The sequence below is a fragment of the Staurois parvus genome, unplaced genomic scaffold, assembly GCF_062004578.1.
Source record: "Staurois parvus isolate SC_StPar_1 unplaced genomic scaffold, SC_StPar_1.0 ptg000308l, whole genome shotgun sequence".
Taxonomy (NCBI): domain Eukaryota; kingdom Metazoa; phylum Chordata; class Amphibia; order Anura; family Ranidae; genus Staurois; species Staurois parvus.
Genome location: NW_028318104.1, coordinates 1835879 through 1861224, shown reverse-complemented (window position 1 = coordinate 1861224; position 25346 = coordinate 1835879). Strand labels below are relative to the sequence as shown.

The 25346-nt window shown below is 45.5% G+C and overlaps 1 protein-coding gene across 1 annotated transcript in view; it reads left to right on the top strand.

Annotated features, from left to right (window-relative positions):
• Positions 1-239: 239 nt before the first annotated feature.
• Positions 240-25346, top strand: part of LOC149457659 (vomeronasal type-2 receptor 116-like) — a 38907-nt gene continuing 13800 nt past the window's right edge. Inside the window, exons 1-2 of the mRNA XM_089683408.1 lie at positions 240-980; positions 15962-16180. Of these exons, the coding sequence (XP_089539534.1) occupies positions 240-980; positions 15962-16180 (960 nt within the window). The remainder of the gene's footprint in view (positions 981-15961; positions 16181-25346) is intronic.

Below are 25346 nucleotides of genomic sequence, written 5' to 3'. Positions count from 1 at the left end.
AGAAAGGAATGAAGGGGCAGTTATAATTTCAAATAGCTCAATAATTTGTGACTTTACAGATCATGAGTATGACTTGCATTTTCTGAGTTGATATTATGGTCTGATCATCTCTGGGTGTCAGATGTTGGGACAGGGGTGACATTTCAGTGTTTGCCATGTGTCCATCCCATTTATGTATTTTCCAACATATTATCCAGATCAGTTATCGAGCCACTGACCCTCTGATGAGTGATGGAAAAATGTGTCCAACCTTCTTCCGTATGACACCAGATGACCGGGTCCGTTTTGCAGCTATTATAAAATTTTTGCAGCATTTTGGGTGGAACTGGGTTGGAATATTAACAACATGGCATGGCAGCGTTCAGGATGAGACAAAAGAACTGAGTAAGATGATGAACCAACATGGGATCTGCATAGATTATATCATTCAACTCCCTAATAATGAAGCAGATTTCTATCAGAGAATGAGGATTGTTAATGAATCAGCAGCTAAAGTTATCATAGTGTGTGGAACCTACGATGTAAACTTTGAATATTTTATTGCTCCTATATCCAATGTTATAGAAACGATCACATTTATTTTCCCACCAACATGGAATAAACTAAATTGTATCACTATTGGGAACTCTGTACAATTAATCAACTGCAGCTTCTTTTTCATTTGGCCAGAAAAGATAAAACTAAAGTTCTATTATGTGAGTGTCAACTTCTCTAGCTGGTTAAATGACCCATTACTGGAAGATATTGGATTTTATTACTTCGGCTGCCTCAGTTCAAACCTATTCAAAAATTCCCTTTTACAAATTTACTATGGCTTTTCTGCAAAACCGTGTAAAGATTTAAAAGAGCTCTCACATCTGTTTACTACTTATACAACTCTGCCCTCCTATGCATACAGGGCTGTATATGTTCTGGCCAATGCTCTCCATTGGATGTACATGAAGAAAAATACATCTGAACAAAATGGATTCCAGCACAAGGTGAGTTGAATAATAAGTGTTTATATTACTATGAACCAATCCTAGATTATATAATAATTATGTGGAAAAAACTCAGGGAGTGAGATGGACAGCTATCTTCACCACCCTTCCATTTCCTGGGCAATCAGGAAAACTGCAATCACCAACACATTTGATTTATCTCTAAAGGTTTTAAATATAAATAAATGTCTTTTTTAAAAAAAATAAGGGAAAAAAGTGATTTTTTTACATCAATTTTCTATTGAATTGTTTTACTAATTGCTTTATATAGTATGCCATGTTAACAGACAGTCCAGATTTCTTGGTATATTTTATATGCATTCTATATATATTTATATGTATTTAAATGTATTATATTTGTGTACAATTGAATTTATATATCTTCATGGTTAATTAGTCCACATCATCCGACAGGGGGGTGCAGTCACAGATGGGGGGCATTGCCCTGCGTGAGTGCATTTTCTGCTGGAGTGCAAAACAGCAGTTGAACACAGCCCCCTGCTCATGTCCTCTCTGCTATTTCACAGGTAAATGCTGTTCTGTGATCTCCACCTTAAACTGTCTCCCTGCTATGCAATGACTTTCTGCAAAACTTAAGATAATTAGTCCTATATCTTTTTGTCTGTTTGTGGTGATTGATTCTCACCTCCTTTGCCTTTCTGTGATCAGAGAATCAATCATCTTTTATGACCCTGACCTGTGTCTGTGGTTGGTCTGGTTTTGACCAACCTCCCCCAAATTCATGCGATCCTTATCAGTTCCTAATTGTGGCAGATAAGAGTTGCTCATTTGATCAACTTCCTATAAATTTAGACCAGCTTATGGGGGAGGTCACAGATGGGGGGCATTGTCCTGCATTTTCTGCTGGAGTGCAAAACAGTAGTTGAACTAAAGTAGCAGGAAGACATAACAAAGAACTCTACTGCACGCTGGATGGACTGCAAGCAAACACCCTGGGAAAAATCTCCTACAAGTTTGATTCCCACTCCGTGTACCTTTAATATGCCCCCTCTACTCCTCTTTTTCATATTACTAGCCTCTGTTCTCAAAATCTAATTTCTTTACCCAAATCTTATTCATCTCACCCTCACTGCTACCATCTCCCTACTACTGCTCTCATCACCTCCTGCTGATACTTCACTCACCTGCTGACCCAAACACCAGGACAGGAAGGCATGTGCACTTGTATACATCCCGCTCCCATCTTACTTTCCTCACCCTCCTTCTCCTAACCTCTGGGGATATCTCCCCAAACCCTGGTCCTCCAGTATCTCACCCCCACACCAGGCACCCTCCTTCCTCCACGAATAGCAGCAATCCGCTCAATTTAATATCAATCCCTATGCTCCTAAAAACCACCCTCCCTTTTTCATGTGCACTCTGGAATGCCCGCTCTGTCTGTAATAAGCTCACCTCTGTCCATGACCTTATTGTCTCCCGCTCCCTTAACTTACTAGCAATTACAGAAACCTGGCTTCAAGCAGCAGATTCTGCTTCTCCCGCAGCATTTTCCTATGGAGGCCTTCTCTGGACCTACTCACCCAGACCCAGTGGTTGGAAAGGTGGTGGAATTGGTTTGCTTCTATCCCCACTGAGCACCTTTCAAGTCCTCCCTAACCCTCCCACTCTATCCTTCTTTTCTTTTGAGATGCACTGCATTCAGCTGTTTTCTTCCATTTCTCTGAGGCTTGCAGTGATCTACCAGCCTCCTGGACAGCTTTCTTGATGACTTCTCTGCTTGGCTACCCTACTTTCTCTCCTGAAATACCCAGGGGCGTATTTGCCGCAAGGCAAACAAGACGTTTGCCTAGGGCGGCACTTTTAGGGGGCGATGTGGTGCCGCCGCCCCTCCTTCCAATGGAAGGGACACTAAGTACAGGGACGGGCAGGGGGCTGCTGTGATTTACCTGGCTCCGTGTCCCAGTCCCACGATGATCCAGTCCAGGAAGTCCTGCTGCCGCTCGGCTCCGCCTCCTCACCGGTGATTGGGCGCCAGAGCTGTAGCTCAGGAAAGGCACACAGGTGGCCAATCACCGGCGAGGATGCAGAGCCGAGCGGCCCTGCGAACATCGAGTGAGGGAGAGGCTGGAGTGAAGAAAGGAGGACAGCTGACCACCCGGTAAGTGCCGTGCAGATGGTGCTGCTACAACCAGGTATGCTGGCTGCAGCAGCACCATGCTGGAACAGGGGTCAGCAAGTGTCATTGGTGTCAGTGGGAGGAATAGTGCCCCATCATTGGTGTCACTGATACCAACGATGGGGCGGTATTTCTCCCCCCACTGACACCAACGATGGGGCGCTATTCCTCCCCCCACTGACACCAATGATGGAGCGCTATTCCTCCCCCCACTGACACCAACGATGGGGCGCTATTCCTCCCCCCACCGACACCAACGATGGGGCGCTATTCCTCCCCCCACTGACACCAACGATGGGGCGCTATTCCTCCCCCCACTGACACCAACAATGGGGCGCTATTCCTCCCACTGATACCAATGATGGAATACTATTCCTCACACACTGACACTAATGATGGGGCACCATCATTAGTGTCAGTGGGAGGAATTGCGCCACATCATTGGTGTCAGTGGGAGGAATAGCGCCTCATCATTGGTGTCAGTGGGGGGGGGTGAATAGCGCCCCATCATTGGTGTCAGTGGGAGGAATAGTGGCCCATCGGTGTCGGTGGCTGGAGCTCTAATAGGAAGAGGTGGAGCCTAAAGAGGAAGGGGTGGAGTTTGCAGATGAAAGGGTGGGGCAAATGTAGATGCGGGGGGGGGGTGCCCGATTTTAGTCTTGCCTAGGGCAGCACAAAACCAAAATACACCACTGGAAATACCCACTATCATTCTTGGAGATTTTAACATCCCCATTAATGTGAACAGCCGAGCTACATCCCAACTCTTCAACCTAACCTCATCTTTTGCCTTAACACAATGGACACAGTCCTCCACTCACTCTGATGGGAATACATTAGACCTTTTTTTCTCCCATCTTTGCACTCCCTACAACCTCACAAACACCCCCTTTCCTCTCTCTGATCACAATCTCATCACCGTCACAGTGTCCTGCTCTTCAAACACTTACCCTCCAAGTAGCGAACAATTACCCGCAGAAACCTTCACAACTTTAACCCTTATCTTTTCCACTCTGCAACTGACCACCTCTATGACAGAATCTCTCCCCTGTCCTTCCCTGACCTGGCCACTGCTGTCTACAACAGTTCACTTTCATGCACACTAGACTAACTTGCTCCTCTAACTACACAAAGTATCAGGCCCTGACCATTGCAACCTTGGCAGACTGACGACACCAGAAATCTTAAGAGACATAGCCGTGCACTGGAGTGATTGTGGCGTAAAACCAAATCTCAGCAAGCATTCACCTGATATAAATCTGCTTTCTTAACATACAATTCCTCCCTCCATGCTGCCAAACAAGCCTACTTTCTCACTCTTATTAATACCTTGTAATCCAGTCCTCGTCCTCTCTTCTCTGCTTTTAACTCTCTACTTTCTCCACCTCCACCCAGTAACTCACTCACTGCTTGCGAGATTGCAAATCATTTCAAAAACAAGATTGATGCAATTCGATTGATGCAATGCATCTCCACTGCACAGACCTCTATCCCACTTAGCATACCTTATACTAAACCTCCCCCAACACTTTCCTCTTTTGACCTCGCTACTACTGAAGAGGTCACTAAAGTTTTCTCAGAAGCCCATCTCACCACCTCCCCCCTGGATCCTGTCCCCTCTTAACTACTACAGTCACCTTCTTCTTCTGTCCTATGTTCTCTCACTCACATCTTTAATCTCTCCCTCTCTAACAGTGCCTTTCTCACCCCTCTAAAGCATGCACACATCACTCCCATACTTAAAAAGCCCTCCCTGGACCCCACCAACCTGAACACCTTAAGACCCATCTCCCTGCTGCCATTTACCTCTAAACTCTTAGAACGCTTACTCTACAATCGTCTGAGCTCCTATCTCATTGACGGCAACCTTCTTGACCCTTTACAGTCTGGCTTTCGCATGCTATACTCCACTGAAACTGCCCTACTAAAACTCACTAATGAAAACTAATGGCAACTACTCCATACTATTACTAATTGACCTCTCTGCAACTTTTGATACTGTTGACCATCCCCTCCTCCTCAAAAAACTCCACTCTCTTGGCCTCCGAGACTCTGCTCTCTCCTGGTTCTCCTCCTACTTATCACAGAGCTCCTTCAGCAATACCTATAACTCTGTTACCTGGTCTCCATTTCCTCTTTCTATAGGCTAAAAACACTTCTAAACGCAAACGCTTATAAACGTGGTTAGCCGAGTTTACAAGCTTTTGGCATTTGAAATGCTGCTAAAATCTACTCCTGAGCGCAAGTTTGATGCGTTCAAAAAAAAACTGTAAACTCAACTGCCTGTAATTGACTGTAAATTACTATGTGTACATGGGCACATAGGAGAACATTAGGGACAGTTCAGGGGCTGCTGAAAAAAATGCAGAAAAGCTCCTGAACATCAGTTTATCAGCTGCAGTGTACATTAGCCCAAAACCGGCACATTTTGAGGGATTGGCCGCCTTTCTCAGTTGCTTCCACTTGTCCCTCAAAAAGTGTCAGCATTTACTGTACATCTGCTCTTGAGTGATGACTAGATCTCTGCATACAACCCCCACAAATTGACTTCATTGTCAGCCCTGGGGCTCTGCTATATTCAACGCTGTTAGCGTTATGGCCAATCGTTGGTATATTTTGCAGTTCAGTTTTTTGCAAAATTTTATGAACATAATTCACTAGGCATTTGTGTCCTCTTTTTTTGTCATTTTGACATTCCTGGTTAAGTCTGTTCTACAATTTACAAGAAAAAAATGTAAGTGTCTATCCAGGGTGTGTGTCTAACGATTTTGTGCATTTTGATTGTATGTTGTATAAAGTAATCCTTCTCACTACCATTCCATGTAAAGGACTGAGCCCATAATAGTGAAACATGTCAGAGAAGGATGGTCTTCAGGTGGAGACAACAGCTGGCTCAATAAAGTTCTAATGAGGAAGTGATGTTATTAGTGGGCAACCATTTGTTTTCTGTGAGCCCGTGCAATCTAGTATTTGGGAACCCAGCTGCCATTTCTATAGATATCCAAGACAGCGTGACATCAGCATAGCGACACATCACTCTGTGCTCTACAGTGAAATATTGCTGTGGTAATAAACAAAATGATGGCCACAGATGCCATTATATGGAAGACCACATCAGTGCTTTTCTACAGAACAGAACTTCACCTCCCTTCCGGGCATCTCATCTGTATTCTGAGCACTTCATCTTGCTACAGGCAGTTATACCCCCTTCTAGTTCCCTTCTGCTTCCTTAGCTTTAATACCAAAATAAGATTTAAATTTTGTCCATTTCCTTTACCTGCCACCATATTCTACACACTCCTTACGTAATCATAATGCTTGTCTCTCTCATACCCTTCACAATCCTCTTCTATGTATACTGCCCTTTGTCATATCCTACACACGCCTCTCCTCTACAGACTGCCCTCTATCATACCCTCCACACTGCTCTCATGTACATACTGTCCACTGTCACACCCTCCACACTCCTCTGCTATACATACTGCCCTCTGTCATACCCTCCACACTCCTCTCCTATACATACTGCCCTCTGTTATACCCTCCACACTCCTCTCCTGTACATACCGCCCTCTGTCATACCCTCCACACTCCTCTCCTGTACTTACTGCCCTCTGTCATACCCTCCACACTCCCCTCCTGTACATGCGGCTGTGTTACACCCTCCACACTCCTCTCTTTTATATACTGCCCTCTGTCATACCCTCCACAAACCTCTCCTGTACATACCGCCCTCTGTCATACCCTCCACAAACCTCTCCTGTACATACTGTACTCTATCATACCCTCCACACTCCTCTCCTGTAAATACTGATCAATGCCATACCCTCCACACTTCTCTCCTGTAGATACTGTCCTCTGTCACATCCTCCACACATCTCTCCTTTACATGCTACCCTCTGTCATACCCTCCTCACTCCTCTCCTGTACATACTGCCCTCTGTCATACCCTCCACATTCCTCTCCTGTACATACTGCCATCTGTGATACCCTCCACACTCCTCTCCTGTACATACTGCCCTCTGTCACATCCTCCACACATCTCTCCTGTACATACTGTCCTCTGTCACACCCTCCACACTCATCTCCTGTACATAATGCCCTATGTAATACTCTCCACACTACTCTCCTGTACATACCGCCCTCTGTCATACCCTCCACACTCCCATCCTGTACATACTGCCCTCTGTCACCCCCTCCACACTTCTCTCCTGTACATACTGTCCTCTGTCACACCCTCCACACTTCTCTCCTGTACATACTTCCCTCTGTCACACCCTCCACACTTCTCTCCTGTACATACTTCCCTTTGTCACACCCTCCACACTTCTCTCCTGTACATACTTCCCTCTGTCACACCCTCCACACTTCTCTCCTGTACATACTGTCCTTTTTCACACCCTCCACACTCCTCTCCTGTACATACTGTCCTCTGTCATACCCTCCACACTCCTCTTCTGTACATACCGCCCTCTGTCATACCCTCCACAAACCTCTCCTGTACATACCGCCCTCTTTCATACCCTCCACAAACCTCTCCTGTGCATACCGCCCTCTGTCACACCCTCCACACTCCTCTCCTGTACATACTGCCCTCTGTCACACCCTCCACACTTCTCTCCTGTACATACTGTCCTCTGTCACACTCTCCACACTCATCTCCTGAACTTACTGCCCTCTGTCATACCCTCCACACTCCTCTTCTGTACATACTGCTCTGTCATACCCTCCACACTTCTCTCCTGTACATACTGCCCTCTGTCATACCCTCCACACACCTCTCCTGTACATACTGCCCTCTGTTATACCCTCCACACTCCTGTCCTGTACATACTGCCCTCTGTCATACCCTCCACACTCCTGTCCTGTACATACTGCCCTCTGTCATACCCTCCACACTCCTCTCCTGTACATACCCCCCTCTGTCATACCCTCCATACTTCTCTTCTGTAGATACTGTCCTCTGTCACATCCTCCACACATCTCTCCTTTACATGCAACCCTCTGTCATGCCCTCCTCACTCCTCTCCTGTACATACTGCCCTCTGTCATACCCTCCACACTCCTCTCCTGTATATACTGCCCTCTGTCATACCCTCCACATTCCTTTCCTGTACATACTGCCATCTGTCATACCCTCCACACTCCTCTCCTGTACATACTGCCCTCTGTTACACCCTCCACACTTCTCTCCTGTACATACTGTCCTCTGTCACACCCTCCACACTCGTCTCCTGTACATAATGCCCTATGTAATACTCTCCACACTACTCTCCTGTACATACTGTCCTCTGTCACACCCTCCACACTCGTCTCCTGTACATAATGCCCTATGTAATACTCTCCACACTACTCTCCTATACATACTGCCCTCTGTCATACCCTCCACACTCCCATCCTGTACATACTGCCCTCTGTCACACCCTCCACACTTCTCTCCTGTACATATTGCCCTCTGTCACACCCTCCACACTTCTCTCCTGTACATACTTCCCTCTGTCACACCCTCCACACTTCTCTCCTGTACATACTGTCCTTTTTCACACCCTCCACACTCCTCTCCTGTACATACTGTCCTGTGTCATACCCTCCACACTCCTCTTCTGTACATACCGCCCTCTGTCATACCCTCCACAAACCTCTCCAGTACATACCGCCCTCTGTCATACCCTCCACACTTCTCTCCTGTACATACTGTCCTCTGTCACACTCTCCACACTCATCTCCTGTACATACTGCCCTCTGTCATACCCTCCGCACTTCTCTTCTGTACATACAGCCCTCTGTCATATCCTCCACATTCCTCTCCTGTACATACTGCCATCTGTCATACCCTCCACACTCCTCTCCTGTACATACTGCCCTCTGTTACACCCTCCACACTTCTCTCCTGTACATACTGTCCTCTGTCACACCCTCCACACTACTCTCCTGTACATACCGCCCTCTGTCATACCCTCCACACTCCCATCCTGTACATACTGCTCTCTGTCATACCCTCCACACACCTCTCCTGTACATACTGTCCTCTGTCATACCCTCCACGTTCCTGTCCTGTAAATACTGCCCTCTGTCATACCCTCCACACACCTCTCCTGTACATACTGCCCTCTGTTATACCCTCCACACTCCTCTCCTGTACATACTGCCCTCTGTCATACCCTCCACACTCCTGTCCTGTACATACTGCCCTCTGTCATACCCTCCACACTCCTCTCCTGTACATACCCCCTTCTGTCATACCCTCCATACTTCTCTTCTGTAGATACTGTCCTCTGTCACATCCTCCACACTTCTCTCCTTTACATGCTACCCTCTGTCATACCCTCCACACTCCTCTCCTGTACATACTGCCCTCTGTCACACCCTCCACACTCCTCTCCTTTACATACTGTCCTCTGTCACACTCTCCACACTCATCTGCTGTACTCCCTGCCTCTGTCATACCCTCCACACACCTCTCCTGTACATACTGCCCTCTGTTATACCCTCCACACTCCTTTCCTGTACATACTGCCCTCTGTCATACCCTCCACACTCCTCTCCTGTACATAATGCCCTCTGTAATACTCTCCACACTACTCTCCTGTACATACCGCACTCTGTCATACCCTCCACACTCCTCTCCTGTACATAATGCCCTCTGTAATACTCTCCACACTACTCTCCTGTACATACCGCACTCTGTCATACCCTCCACACTCCCATCCTGTACATACTGCCCTCTGTCACACCCTCCACACTTCTCTCCTGTACATACTGTCCTCTGTCACACTCTCCACACTCATCTCCTGTACATACTGCCCTCTGTCATACCCTCCACACTCCTCTTCTGTACATACCGCTCTTTCATACCCTCCACACTTCTCTCCTGTACATACAGCCCTTTGTCATACCCTCCACACACCTCTCCTGTACATACTGCCCTCTGTCATACCCTCCACATTCCTGTCCTGTAAATACTGCCCTCTGTCATACCCTCCACACACCTCTCCTGTACATACTGCCCTCTGTTATACCCTCCACACTCCTCTCCTGTACATACTTCCCTCTGTCATACCCTCCACACTCCTGTCCTGTACATACTGCCCTCTGTCATACCCTCCACACTCCTCTCCTGTACATACCCCCCTCTGTCATACCCTCCACACTCCCATCCTGTACATACTGCCCTCTGTCATACTCTCCACACTCCCCTCATGTACATACTGCCCTCTTTCACACCCTCCACACTCCCCTCCTGTACATGCGGCTCTGTTACACCCTCCACACTCCTCTCTTTTATATAGTGCCACTGTCATAACTTCCACACCAATCAGTATTTTTTGCTAGAAAATTACTTTGAACCCCCAAATATTATATATTTTTTAAATCAGACACCCTAGTGAATAAAATGGTGGGTGCTGCATTTTTTTATGTCACATAGAACTCGTGCAGTGATTTTTCAAATGCACATTTAAATAAAAATACACTTTTTTTACTTTTAATGTACAAAAACATAATATATTGGCAAATTATTTGGTAAATTAAAAAAGATGACTGTATGCGGAGTAAGTAGATACCAAACATGGCATGCTTTAAAACTGTGCATGCCCAGTGCAATGGCAACAAATTGCATTCATTTTTAATATCTATAGGCAACTCTTTAAAAGACTTTACAAGCTACCATTTTAGATTTACAGAGGAGGTATAGTGCTATAATTACTGCCCTCAATCTGACGTTCATGGCAATACCTCACATGCATAGTGCAACCTCTGTTTACATACTAGCATGGGGTCAACGCTCGAGCATGCATGGGGGGGAGGGCGAGGGTGCTTTTTTTCCTTTTTTTTTAAAGTTATTTAAATTTTTTTTATACTGTCCCTTTCATTTTTTTATCACTTTTAATGCTTTCTCATGTAATGCAAATGTCCCCTATAACTTTAATAGGCATTGACCCCAGATTGAGAAATCTGGGGTCTATCAGACTCTGGATATCTCCTCTGCCCTTACATTATCTAATCTCACCAAGATTGGTGTGATCAGATGCTTTCCCAATTTACAAATGGCGCTGTTTATATCCTGCGAAACTGAAGTGATGAAATGCTCGTAGCTTCTGATTTCTTAGACTATAGAGACGATTGGCACCATTCCGGTCTCCAATCAGCTCTATGGTCAGCTGGCAGAAACCCCGGCTGCATTCCCAGGCTGCACGGGACTGTCCGAGAAGGCCTTTGAAGGCAGCAGGGGAGGGGGGGCATCTTCTCCCACTGCGTGTAAAAGCAATCTTGCAGCTAATTAGCCACTAGGATTGTTTTTGCATGAAAGTCCATCACTGGCTGAAAGTCCATCACTGGCAGCTGCAGGCATCATCCTGGTATAACCATTCAAAATCCAGTGATATACCAGTATGTTGGTTGTCCTTGTTGGGTATATATGCTAGTTTCTTCTTTTTTTTTTATGCAGCCTGTGGGCCAAATGAAAAAATATAATCTCTGCCAGAAAAAGTGTGTGGAATGCCCATCATAAGACTATACCTCCCTGCATACACCCACTTTTAATGGTGGGCACACATGAAATGTGCCAAAAAATATTATAAACTGTATTATTATTATACAGGATTTATATAGCGCCAACAGTTTGCTCAGCACTTTACATTATATATATGCCAAAACATAAGGGCCATCCACCCACTGGCCACCCCAGGCCCCCATGCTTCGGCATATATGTTCTTTTTTAACTGCGGATGAAAAATCTCATCCAACAGCTCTGCCCACAGCTACTTATGTATATTCTGAGAGCAAGTTCCTGTTGCAGTCTGAATAAACAGGTTGGTGCTGCAGCTGAATGGCATTCCTGCAATGGTTAACAATAAAGCAGTACAATTGTAACAGTAGAACTGTAACAACAATGAGAACAAAAAAAACTATAACTATTTTTGATTTTTTTAAATTTTAAATTTTTTTGGACTTGTACTTTTTATTTATTTATTTTTTTTACTTTTTTAACTTTTTCAAATATGATAGCCAGTTTCCCTGTCGACGTGAATGAAGAAATCTCTGCCAAATTTTTTTAAAAATATATACCGAAGCATAGGGGCCATCCACCCATTGACAACCCCAGGCTCCCATGCTTTGATATATACAGAATGCTCTTTTTTTAACTGCAGATGAAAAATCTTATCCAACAGCACTGTACACACTTCCTTATGTATATTCTGCGAGCAAGACCCTTTTGTTGTCAGAATAAACAAGTCAGTGCTGCAGCTGAATGGCATTCCTGCAAAGAAAACAGCAATAGTTAACAATAAAACAGTAACAATAAAACAGTAAAATCATGACAGTAAAACAGTAAAAACAACAAAAAAAACTATAAATATTTTTGGGTTTTATTTTTTATGGGTTTTTTTACTTTTTTTTCAAACTTGAACTTAACAAGACTGTAGGGTCCCTCAAAATGTGATAGCCAGTTTCCTAATTACCTAACATCTTTCGAGGCCCTGTGTAAATATGTGCCCTGAACTGTGCCATGCTGTACCCTATACTAATACTCCACTAGTGTGTGGTAGCGATAGAGGCAGAGACCAGGTTAGCCAGGACAGGAGGGACAAAAAAAAGCGGGTGTCATACATAATGACATGTCTGCTACAGACACAACATCTTTTTTAGGGTGTTGTTTGGGTTGGGTTACCAGGAATGGAATCCAGAAAACGCCTGTCATGCAGCTGGCTAACTGCATCTGGGTTGGGGGTTTGGGCCATAGCACCTTCTGGATACAAAAGGGTTGTGATGATCTCTTCTTGGAATTCTAAAATGGGTATTTACAATCCGTTGGGGGAATCCCTGGTGATTAGGTTGCACGGTGCCAATTGTGCCAATTCCAAGATTGTTCAGATGTCTAAATAGTGGCACACTCAAATAAAAATTGTCCACGTATAAGTGGTACTCCATATAGAAAAAGGATGACACCAAGTCTCAAACTATCTTTCCACTGCTCCCCATGTAGACTGGGCATCCGGGGGGCTCCATGTGTCTATCATTTCCCTTGTAAATCCAAAACTTATATGTCTAGCCTGTTGCCCTCTCACAGGTCCTAAACATCTTGACCCCATATCTGGCATGCTTGCTGGGGAGAAATTAATTGAATGCAAGGCAGACAGAAAAATGAATGAGGGACTCATCAACACAGGTATTTTGTTGGGGAGCATAGACATCTGCAAATGTTTGGTTAAGGTGATTTACGAGGGGCCAAATTTTGTGGAGCTGGTCAAATTCAGGACGACAGAGTGTATTGTCATTGAAATGCATAAATCACATTATATTCTCATATCTATGCCTGGCCATGGCAGCAGAGAACACAGGCATGTGATGAATCTGTGGACTCATTTTTTTTTTTAATAATGCCCATGTTGAGTGCTAGGCCCAAAAAAACTTTATGCATATAAATTGCTTTGATCCACAATCAATGATTACATATCTTTCATGAAAAACAACTCCAAAAAATGAAGGGGAGTAGTTAAATTTGCTGTTTCCACCTGAATTCCAGGTTGGGCAGTGAATGGGGGAAGTACGGGTGCTGCAGAATTGTGGGTTGCCAATCGAGATTTGCAAGTACATTCCGGAAGGACACTAGGGGCTCTACGGTTCTGTGTGCAATACTTGTGCTCGCCACCGCACCAAGTGATACTGCAGTGCTGGTATGTGAAAGACCAGGATGTACTAGGCCGCTGGTGCTCTCCAGTTCACCAAAAGGTAGAGCAGCACTAGTACTGGCACTCTGCTGCATATGAGAGTCATCATGTGATTGTAACATCTCAGCAACCTGGGAATGGGGTCGGGTATGCCTGACCTTAGCAGGGACCTCTTCTCCATCGTCTGAGCTGCCTGTCACTGTGCCACTGCTGTCTACAGGTTTGTATTCTGAGGCATATTCTGTAGGTGAGTCTTCCCCTTCGCTCTCACCTGACATGCTCAGAATCTTGTAGACCTCTTCACAAGAGTACCTTTTGATTGACATTTTGGGCACTAAATGTATAGGTACCTAGTGCGACTCACGGGAAAAAGAGCACCTGGCTGTCAGGGACTGCTTGAACCACTACAAAAACATTTACCAGCAAGTGCTAACAGAGATCAGGCCTGATTCTGTGAACACTGAGGTTTTGTGTGCTATGTATCAAGTGACAGTGACCTACTGACACTGCACTTGCTGGGGGATAAGGGGCAGGGGTAAGTGTAGGGACTAAACGCAGGTGCTGGCAGGTGGCGGGGCTGTTTTAATACAAGGTAAACATGGGGACTGGATTGCCCTGTAATGTCACTGGGTGACCCTGCCCCATAATGATACTTGCCCAATGACAAATAGAAATGGGAGCCCCTCGCCCTATGTTTTCATTCAGCTGTGTCCCTGGATGGGGCCAGTCATGTTTAGCAAGAGACTTTTATTTATTTATTTATTTTTTTTAAGTAAAGGACTTGTCAAAAATTGTGTTTGTGTTTTTGCTAACTTTTCCATTTTTGGCGGTGAATGGATAGAGGTACGATGTATGCATGTTACATGGGGGGCATGATCTAGGGGCCAGTTTGTTAAAGTGGGATTCCAGGTTTTGATAAGCCCCCAGACCCCCCCACAATAATACCCTCACAACCACCAGACAAGGGTTGTGGGGAAGAGGCCCCTGTCCCCATCAACATGGAAAGAGTCCCCCCTGCTTCAAAGAACCACCCCATGTTGAGGACATGTAGCCTAGTATGATTTGGAGGGGGTATTTCCTGGTCTGATGAGCTGCATGCTCTGATAATGGTCTGATATTGATTTTAGGGGGACCCCATGGCATTTAAAAAAAAAATTAAACAGGCATTCATTTTGTTTACTTTCTGCTGACAACAGGGAATCCCGCTGACAGCATATGAGTTCTGGTTGTTAAGGAGCTGGCTTCTTCATAATCAGCTATTCTTCACACAGAATTTGTCGAAACTAGTCGATCAAGTTTCTATTGATTCCAATGCTAATCCTCCTAAAAATTTGGAATTAATTGGAAAAAGAATAATTAAAACAAAACTAATTGAAACTAAACTAATTCTGAAAAGGAGTAAACTAAACTAAATGAAACTAAATGAGTTCTGAAAGCGAATCAATGAAAAAAAATTACTAACATAACAAATCTATCCAAAATGAAGCAAATTAAATTTTTCCGTTCTGCACATGTCTAAATCTAACAAAGGAGAAAGAGCACATAGTGTAAAATAACTTCTTTCTTTAATGATCACATTGAAAACAGTCCAGAGATAGTGCTCAGCTCAGCATTAAGGATTTGATAGCCAGGACATAAACTGAGCTTCATTTCAATGTACTTCCTGCTCTGTGAGATGTCTCATGTCAGTGTGATGACGTCACAGTACTCAAGCTTCACCCGACATGTTTTGTCTATACAATCATCATCCTTATACTACCTACTGTCATGTCTTCTCCATAACTCTCCTTCGCAGTATTCATATTGGGTTTCCCCAGTGAGATCCCTCCTCGAGTACACACATTTTACTTACAGTCAGATCTGACCTCCAGCACTCATTGATTGGTCTTTCCGTAATGAGATCCCATCTCTCATCTCAGGAACAAATACTAATTATAGTAAATAGTAGTATGCATTGAATATACAGTATATACGTGGTACATTCATCTGAATGGGATGCCGTGCCCTCGCAAACTCAGGCCATACGGCCCACACCAGTGTGAACTGGGCCTCATAGAAAGACTGCCTAGTAGCTTGAATGTAACTCAATCACTTTTTGTATTTTGTAAGCAGAATTTGATTCCAGAAGTCTTATATCTGTATGTAGTAATGTGTGTATCTCTGTCTTCCATGAAAAGCTGCACAAATATGTGAGAAAAGTTCATTACACTGACCAAGCTGGAGGTGAGGTCTACTTTAATGACAGAAGAGAAGTTCCAACCGATCTTTGTTTACAAAGATGGATTTTTAACAAAAAAATGTTGTATTGCTCAGTTTCCATTTTTCAAGGCCCAGATTATGTGCCTGAACCATTTAAAAAACATATTAATAATCCCTTCTTTTGGAAAAGAGGCAAAGTAAGAAATTACTTGATTGTTTTCTGTTTATATCATTTGCTGAGAAGATTCATAGCTATGATTTTTAGAATTGTAGCCTTATTTTAAGATATACCAGCAAATGTGCCATTCATGAATGGAGTAATTTTTGTAATGAAGGTTGTTGATTGCCGTTCTTTTTTTGCATGTGGAAATGCATGTGGTTTTCTTCTATGATATTTATTTTCAAAACATAAAGCGCTCCTAGAGGTGTCTCCTGGATAAATGGTGTCTGATCTAATGTGACCAACTAGGAAGACTTATTCTAGGTGGATACAGATTATATACAGTGACAGGAGTAGGTGTGATAGTTGTGAGATATTATAGGGTGTGACAGTTGTATTCAGTGACATCAGTCAGCATGATAGTTGATGGGAGGTTCTGACATTGACTAGTGTCATTATGGGATATACAATATTTGGATACAGTGACACTGACACTGGTGAGAGCAGACTAGTCATGAACATATTTTCATACCATCTCTAGCACCCAACTCCAAGTCTAAAAACAATTAAGGAAGATGGACTGGACACATGGATAAAGGACAAACAAAAATCATTGTCATGGCAGTGTTGCACAAAAGGGCCAATCGTGGATGGGAGGCCATCTTAGATAACAATCTGCTATAGAAGACAATATAAGCATCAAAGGGGTTATTCCTCCAGACAGGAAGCTCATTCTACTACCCAATGGTGAGGCCTGCATAACACAAAAGGGCATAAAAGACACGTCCATGGTTGTGCTCCATACCAGGAAGTAATAACTACTCTCGCAGATTAAATAATTTTTGCTCCAGGCAGAAAAAAACACCATCCATAAAAATCTTGGCTTGAGAAGGGTGGAGACTCCCCAGCCAAAAAATGTCACAGGTGATACCCATCCCATGGGGGATGGCTGTATACAAAGAGGCTGCATCCAAGGAAAGCCAACAGCATGAAGAATTCCATGTGTATCTTTTAAGAGTGTCTAGAAGATGGGACGAGTCTCTTATATGAGGGTAATGACAATTTGGTGCTAGAAACAACCGATGTCCTGGGACAATACACTTGTAACACTCTCCATGGAGGCCACTATGGGCCTTATAGGAGGGTTACTGGGATCTTTATGCACTTTTAGTAGATGGTAGAAATAAGGGTGCTTGAAAAAATCCCTAAAGAGGAAGGAAAATTCACCTACAGTATATAGATGACCTTGTTAGATAGGGCAGTGTCTAGCAGTCTTTTAGTTTATAAACTTCCAAAGGGCTCTGAGAAAGCTTGATGTATGTGGAACTATCTGAAAGGAGTCTAAGGGTCTCAGTGATATAGTCTAAATTGTCTGACTGTCTTCACCCTTGTTAGCCTGCCTAAGGACAATATCTTTATTTTGTACAAGGTCTGCAAGTGTCTTTTTCTCAGACATGGTGAGATTATTAGCACTCAAACGAGGGGAATGGGGAGTGGTACATAATTTAATGATGGAAAAAGTTACCTAATAACAAGTATCAAGGACAAAGCCCACATGCTGGAGGTGGTCTTCCCATGTTTCGCTAAAGATGGCAATGTCATCCAGGTAGGCGCAGGCAAAGTCATGACAGCCCCGCAGCAGCTGGTCCACCGTGCGCTGGAAGGTGGCAGGAGCATTCTTCATGCCAAAAGGCATGTTGAGAAACTCGAACAGGCCGAAGGGGATGATGAAGGCAGAGCGCTCCCGACCCTCTGCAGATAAGGGGATTTGCCAGTAGCCCTTGCTCAAGTCCAGAGTAGTGACACAAGGGGCTCCAGCCAGCCGGTCCAGCAGGTCATCGATATGGGGCATCGGGTAGGCGTCACTAACCGTGTGGTCATTGAGGCGTCGGTAGTCAACACAAAAGCGGATGCTACCATCTTTCTTGGGGACAAGAACAACAGGAGAGGCCCAGGGGCTCTGGGAGGGCTGAATAATTCCCAGATCCAGCATTTCATTCAGTTCCTGTCTCATAGTGTTCTTAACGGCATCAGGGACACGATATGGGGCTTGTTGGAGGGGCCAGGTTCCCAGGGTCTCCACATGGTGAGTGGTGATAGTGGTCTTTCCAGGCCAGGCCGAAAAAGCAGAACTGCGCCGGCCCAGGACAGCATTCATGGCCCTCTGGTGCCCCGGGTTCAGCTGCAGACTCAGGGTCACCTGTTGCACATCAGTTGGATGGCGTGTTGCTTCCAAGAGGTCCGATACGGCCTCTTCCTCCTCCTCAGAGGGTGTTGGACAGACGGCCATAACAAGGGGATTTCGGTCATGGTACTCCTTGATCATATTGACATGCACCATTTTCTGCCGTCATCAAGTCCAAGAATATAGTTCGTGTCATTCACTTTCCTAATGACACGGAAGGGTCCCTCCCATGTGGTTTGCAATTTGTTCTGGGGATTTGGGACAATCATGAGGACCTGTTGTTTTTCAGTAAACTCCCGTTTGCGTGCCTTGCGGTCATACCATGTCTTTTGCCGGACCTGGGCTGCTTGGAGATGGTCAGCTGCTAGGCCGGCTAGTTGTCCCATCTTTTCACGCGGCTTCAAGACATAGGGCACCACAGGGACCCCGGTATCTGGTAGTTGACCCTCCCAGTATTCCTTCAGTAGGGTCAGGGGGCCGTGGATTTTCCACCCATACAGCAGTTCACAGAGAGCAAGGGGTTAAGTCCAGGCAAGTTCACGGAGAGCAAGAGGTTAAGTCCAGGCAGGGGATAGATCAAGCCAGGCAGATTCACGGGGATAGCAGAAGATTCCTCCACAGTGCAGGGATTCCAGGCAGCACAGACAGTCCAGGAGATGATGAGGAGGACGGGGGATAGTCGTATGAGAGAAGCTGGCACTCAGCGCAGCCTTCTCTCGCACACGCAGCTAGGAGAACAGAAGGGTTTTTTTTCCTGCTCACCCTTAAGTATAGAGCTGTGTGCCTTGTTGGTAACCGTATACTTCCTGTCGGGTTACCATGGCAACGGGCCCTGCCTCCCAGGTCTCCGGACCTGCCCAGGGAGCCTGGAAAGATGTGCATGAGGGGGAAGGGAGGAGGGGGCCTGTTTGTGGATTCCTTCAGCAGGGGGCCAGACTGCAAGTGAGGGAGGTGAGGGGATGCTGAGGGCTGCCTGTGTAAGGGACACGGAGGACTAGAAGTCCCAGCTTGAACGGGACAGAAGAGTGAGGGGCTGCTAAGGGGTGAGGGGTGGCAGGCAGCAAGCCTAGAGGATGGGGGAGAAGGGCCAGCTCCGTGACAGTGTGCTATTTGAATAAACGTTTTGTGCATATGGTTTTACTAGTTCCAGCACCCTAGCTCTGTCTTTTGCATACTGCCTTTGGATCTACTTCCTAGATCTTAGCCGAGGAGCTGCTTGAAGCTTTCTTACCTCCATCCACCACTTCCCATGATCCCAACTTCCATACAATATGGACATTTATTTATTATACTTATATAGCTCTGTCAATTTACACAGTGCTATATATATGCTGTATATTGTACATTCCCATCAGTCCCTAACCCTCAAGGAGCCTAAAATCTAAGATCCCTAACTCACATTCATGCATACACAACCTGGATCCAAGCCACTGACTTCGCCTCCCCTGCGGCACTCTCCTATGGAGGTCCCGTCTGGTCCCATTCACTCAGACCGAGCGGTCGTAGAGGTGGTGGGGTCGGCTTGCTCTTGTCACCGCTGACCACCTTTCAGGTCCTCCCAAACCTCCCCTCTCTATCCTTCTCCTCCTTCGAGGCCCACTGCATCCGACTCTTCTCTCCCACCCCTCTGAGGATTGCAGTAATCTACCGGCCTCCTGGACCTGTATCCCGCTTCCTTGATAACTTTTCCGCCTGGCTGCCCTTCTTCCTCTCCTCTGAACTACCCACCATCATCCTTGGAGACTTCAATATCCCTATCAATGTCAACAACCCGGCTACATCATAACTCCTCCACTTAACCACTTCTTTTGCACTCACACAGTGCACACAGTCCTCCACCCACACCGATGGGAACACCCTGGACCTCGTTTTCTTCCATCTCTGCACCCTCCACAACCTCACAAACACCCCTTTCCCTCTCTCTGACCACAACCTCATTACGTTCTCCTCTCCCCGTCCTATAACGCCTCCCCCCAAACGTCAAACCATCACCAGCTGTAACCTCCGCAACCTGAACCCGGCCCCTCTCCACTCTGCAGCTGACCGTCTGCACGACAGTATCCTTCCACTGTCATGCCCTGACTTGGCCAATACTGTGTATAACGACTCACTGTCAGCTGCCGTAGACTCCTTAGCACCCCTAAGCACACATAGCATTAGACCCCGACCGCTCCAACCCTGGCAGAACGACCAAACTAAAAATCTTAAACGACGCAGTTGTGCGCTGGAACGATTATGGCGCAAAACCAAATCCCCTCGAGCGTTCTCCCTCTACAAATCTGCCTTCCTCACCTACACCTCCTCCCTCCACGCCGCCAAACAAGCCTACTTCGTAACCCTCATCAACACCCTCTCCACCTGTCCTCACTGGTTCTTCTCTACTTTCAACTCCCTACTCACTCCCCCCCCACCCAGTACCTCACTCACGGCCCACGAGATTGCCAATCACTTCCAAAATAAGATCGACGCAATCCTTAAGGACATCGCCAATGCTCAATCTACCTCCCCACCTAGCCTCCCTCCCACCATAACCGCATCAACTCTCCCCTCCTCTGACCTCGCAACCACCCTACCCCCACCACACCTAACTTCCGCACACTATAACCTCCCCAACACTCTGCTCCTTCAGCCTTGCTACCACTGAGGAGGTCACTAAGGTCTTCTCAGAAGCCCGCCTCACCACTTGCCCCCTTGACCCTGTCCCCACACAACTCCTCTGGTCGCCCTCCTCCTCCATCCTACGCTCCCTCACCCACATCTTCAATCTCTCCCTCTCTACTGGCGCATTCCCCTCCCCCCTAAAGCATGCGCACATCACCCCCATACTCAAAAAACCATCCCTGGACCCCACTGACCTGAACAACCTTAGACCCATCTCCTTGCTGCCATTTACATCCAAGCTCCTTGAGCGCTTAGTCTACAATCGCCTAAGCGCCCACTTCACTGACAACAATCTCCTCGATCCCCTACAGTCTGGCTTCTGTCCCCTACACTCCACCGAAACCACCCTACTCAAAATCACTAATGACCTGCTAACCGCCAAAGCTAATGGCCACTACTCAGTCCTCCTACTCCTCGACCTTTCCGCGGCCTTCAACACAGCGACCACCCCCTCCTCCTTAATAAACTACACTCGGTCAGCATCAGAGACTCCGTTCTCTCCTGGCTCTCCTCCTATCTATCCCAATGCTCCTTCAGCGTTACCTATAACGCTACCACCTCCCCATCTCTCCCCCTCTCTGTTGGGGTCCCCCAAGGCTCTGTCCTCGGGCCTGTTCTCTTCTCCATCTACACTTCCTCCCTCAGCAAACTGATACTCTCCCACGGCTTCAACTATCATCTCTACACCGATGACACGCAAATTTACCTCTCCACCCCTCGCCTCACCCCTTCAGTCTCCGTCCGTATCACCCACCTACTGAACGACATATCAGACTGAATGTCGCTCCATTTCCTCAAATTGAACCTTTCCAAAACCAAGCTCCTGATTTTTCCCCCAGTCCGTGTCCCCCCCCACCCTTTCCATCACGACCAACAACGCCACCATCAGTCCCACCCCGCAAGCCAAAGTCCTAGGTGTCACTCTAGACTCTGACCTGTCCTTCCAACCCCATGTCCAATCATTGGCAAACTCATGCAGGCTCCACCTCCGCAACATCTCCAAAATACGTTCGTTCCTAACCCCAGACACCACTAAACAACTCGTTCACTCCCTTATTATCTCACGCCTGGATTACTGCAAATCCCTTCTCACCGGCCTACCTCATCGCAGACTATCCCCGCTTCAGTCTATCCTGAACTCAGCGGCCAGACTCATCCACCTTACCAACCGCTGTACTTCTGCCACCCCCCTCTGTCATTCCCTCCACTGGCTCCCGATTGACCAAAGCATTAAATTCAAGCTACTAACACAGACATACAAAGCCATTCATAATGCTGCCCCAAACTACCTCACTGACCTGATACCCAAATATCACCCAACCCATAATCTTCGCTCCTCACAAGACCTCCTACTTTCTAGCTCTCTGTTCTCCACCTCCTACGCCTGACTGCAGGACTTCTCTAGGACTTCCCCCATCCTCTGGAACTCACTAGCCCAATCCATCAGACTGTCACCTACTCTCCTCACCTTTAGGCGCACCCTGAAAACCCATCTCTTCAGGGAAGCCTACCCCACCCTCACCTAACAGCCGATCTCCTCCACTCCTCCTACCACTCCATCCCCCAAAGCCTCTTCCTCCTGTACCACTATCCCCTCCCTCCTAGATTGTAGCTCGAAAGAGCAGGGCCTTCAAACCCCTCGTGTTTTATTTTCTTACTGTATTGTCTCATGTTCTATCCCCCACTATAATGTACAGCGCTGAGAAAACCTTTTTATCGCCATATAAATACAGTATAATAATAATAATAATAGAGACAATTTAGACAAGAGCCAATTAAACTACCATGTTTTTAGAGGAAACCAACACAAGCACAGGGAGAACATTCAAACTCCAAGCAGGTGGTGCCATGGTTGGGATTATGAACCAATGACCACAGTGCTGCTATATGGAAGAGCTAACCATTTAGCCACTGTGCTCCCCTTATTTAACTTCTGTTCTGTTTCTACTAAAGGAGCGCTCAGTAAGCTATCTGCACAATGCACACTATGTTTTTTTACAAAGTTTTTACGGCAAAATAAAAGATTGACAGTATTGACTGTAAATCTATCTTGCCCACATTTATGATGGACCTTAACCACTTCCCGTCCAGCTCATGTATATAAATGGCCAGACGGGAGCAGTGCAGGAACTGGCTGCCGTTCATAAACGGCGCCCGCCATTTTAGCCTGTGAACGCTCCCTGGGAGCGTGCCGCACCACAAACTGGTGCCCGCTGTGTCCAGAAGACACAGCAGAACACTGACTGATGTACGGAAACTCTGTGTGAGGTCCCGATCATGTGATTGCTGATTGGCCAATCAGTGATCACGTGAATAGTAGTAAGCAAGATGTAATTTCTGACATCATTGCTTACTACGTGGTCACATGGTACAGGACTATTCACAACAGCCTTGTATCATGTGACAAGCTGTGACCAATCACAGCTCTCACAGTATTTCTCAATGGCTGCAAAGAGAAATGATTGCTTTTACAGTCTTTATGGGTGTAAACGCAATCAGTGTATAAAAAAAAAATTCTTCATCATCCCCCAAAAGTAGTAGTGTCACTAAGGTAACACTGTACTGCTAGGGTGACAGTATGTTAAAAAAAATAATAATCATATAAAGAAATAAAATGAAAATTTAAAAAAATTAGAAAAATTTAAATTTTTGGTTATAAACTAATTTGGGTTATTTTTTTTTAACTAAAAAGATAACCGAATAAACTTTGGCCACAATTTATGAAGAAAGATTATTTATTTGCAAAATGTTATAAGAAAAACACTTTTTTTCAAAATGTTTGGACTTTTTCATTTATATATATATAAAAAAATAAAAATCCCAGTGGCGAATAAATACCACCAAAATAAAGCTTTATCTGTCTCAAAAAATGCTAAAAAATTCATATGGGTACAGTGTTGCATGACCGCGCAATTGTCATTCAAAATGTGACATAGCTGAAAGCTGAAAATTGGCCTGGACAGGAAGGGGGTAAAAGTGTCTGCACTTGAAGGGGTTAATTTCCCTGTTCTTCAGCTATAGAGAATGGCTAGTACTGTATATATAGTATAGTAATATTTGACTTGGTTATCTGGAGGTCTATGCCTTCTCTCTCCTTCTTTATTGCTATTTCATTCTAACCTATCTTTGCCAAGCTTGACTTTACTTTAAATAGATTTGTTCTTTTATTAAATAAAAATGAATAATAACAAATTGGATCTCCACACACTTTTAGATCTATCTGAAAAATGTTATAAATGTATGCTACATGACATAACAGAAGCTATCAAACAGCAAGAGTACATTACGAAAAAGTAATTTTTTTATATTTAGATTCCTTACCTGTTTTCATACCTTAATATTTACCCAACTTAAAGAACTTATTTTATTGTATAGATATTCTCAATGGTACAACTCAGAGACACTGGAGAGCTCTTTGGGCCCTTCAGAATTTTTCAGATCCAACCAGAATATATATATTAAAGGGTTCAACTGTACAACTTTATCTACTGCAAAAAATATTCAAGCTCTAGTTCTATAATGGATATGGGCGGACAGTGCGCACTCTCAGGTTTAATTTGAGGGTATTTACATCCAAATTGGAGGAAGGGTTTAGGAATTTTAGCTCTTAAGAGTAGCCATCCCCCCCTTTTTCAAGGGACCAAAAGTAATTGGACAATTGAATCACAAGCTGTTTCATGGCCAGGTGTGGGCTGCTCCTTCATTATTTCTTCATCAATTAAGCAGGTAAAAAGGTCTGGAGTTGATTCTAAGTGTGGTAATTGCATTTGGAATCTATTGCTGTGAGCCTACATCATGCGTTGAAAGGAGCTGTCCATGCAAGTGAAACAGGCCATTGTAAGGCTTCACAAATGAAACAAATTCATCAGAGAGATAACAGCAACATTAGGAGTGGCCAAATCAACAGTTTGGTCCATTCTGAGGAACGAAGAACGCACTGGTGAGCTGAGCAACATAAAGAGGCATGGACCTCCACGGAAGACAACAGTGGTGGATGATCGCAGGATCCTCTCTACACTCCCTCGGCCTCAGAGATTCTGCTCTCTCCTGGCTCTCATCCTACCTGTCACAACGCTCTTTCAGCGTTACCTATAATGCCACCACCTCCCTCTCACTCCCCCTCTCTGTTGGGGTCCCTCAAGGCTCTGTCCTCGGGCCCCTTCTCTTCTCCATCTACACCTCCTCCCTTGGCCAACTCATACACTCTCACGGCTTCAACTACCACCTCTATGCCGACGACACACAAATCTATCTCTCAACCCCCCACCTCACCCCCTCGGTCTCCGCCCGAATCGCACACCTGTTGAGCGACATATCAGACTGGATGTCGCTCCACTTCCTTAAACTGAACCTCTCC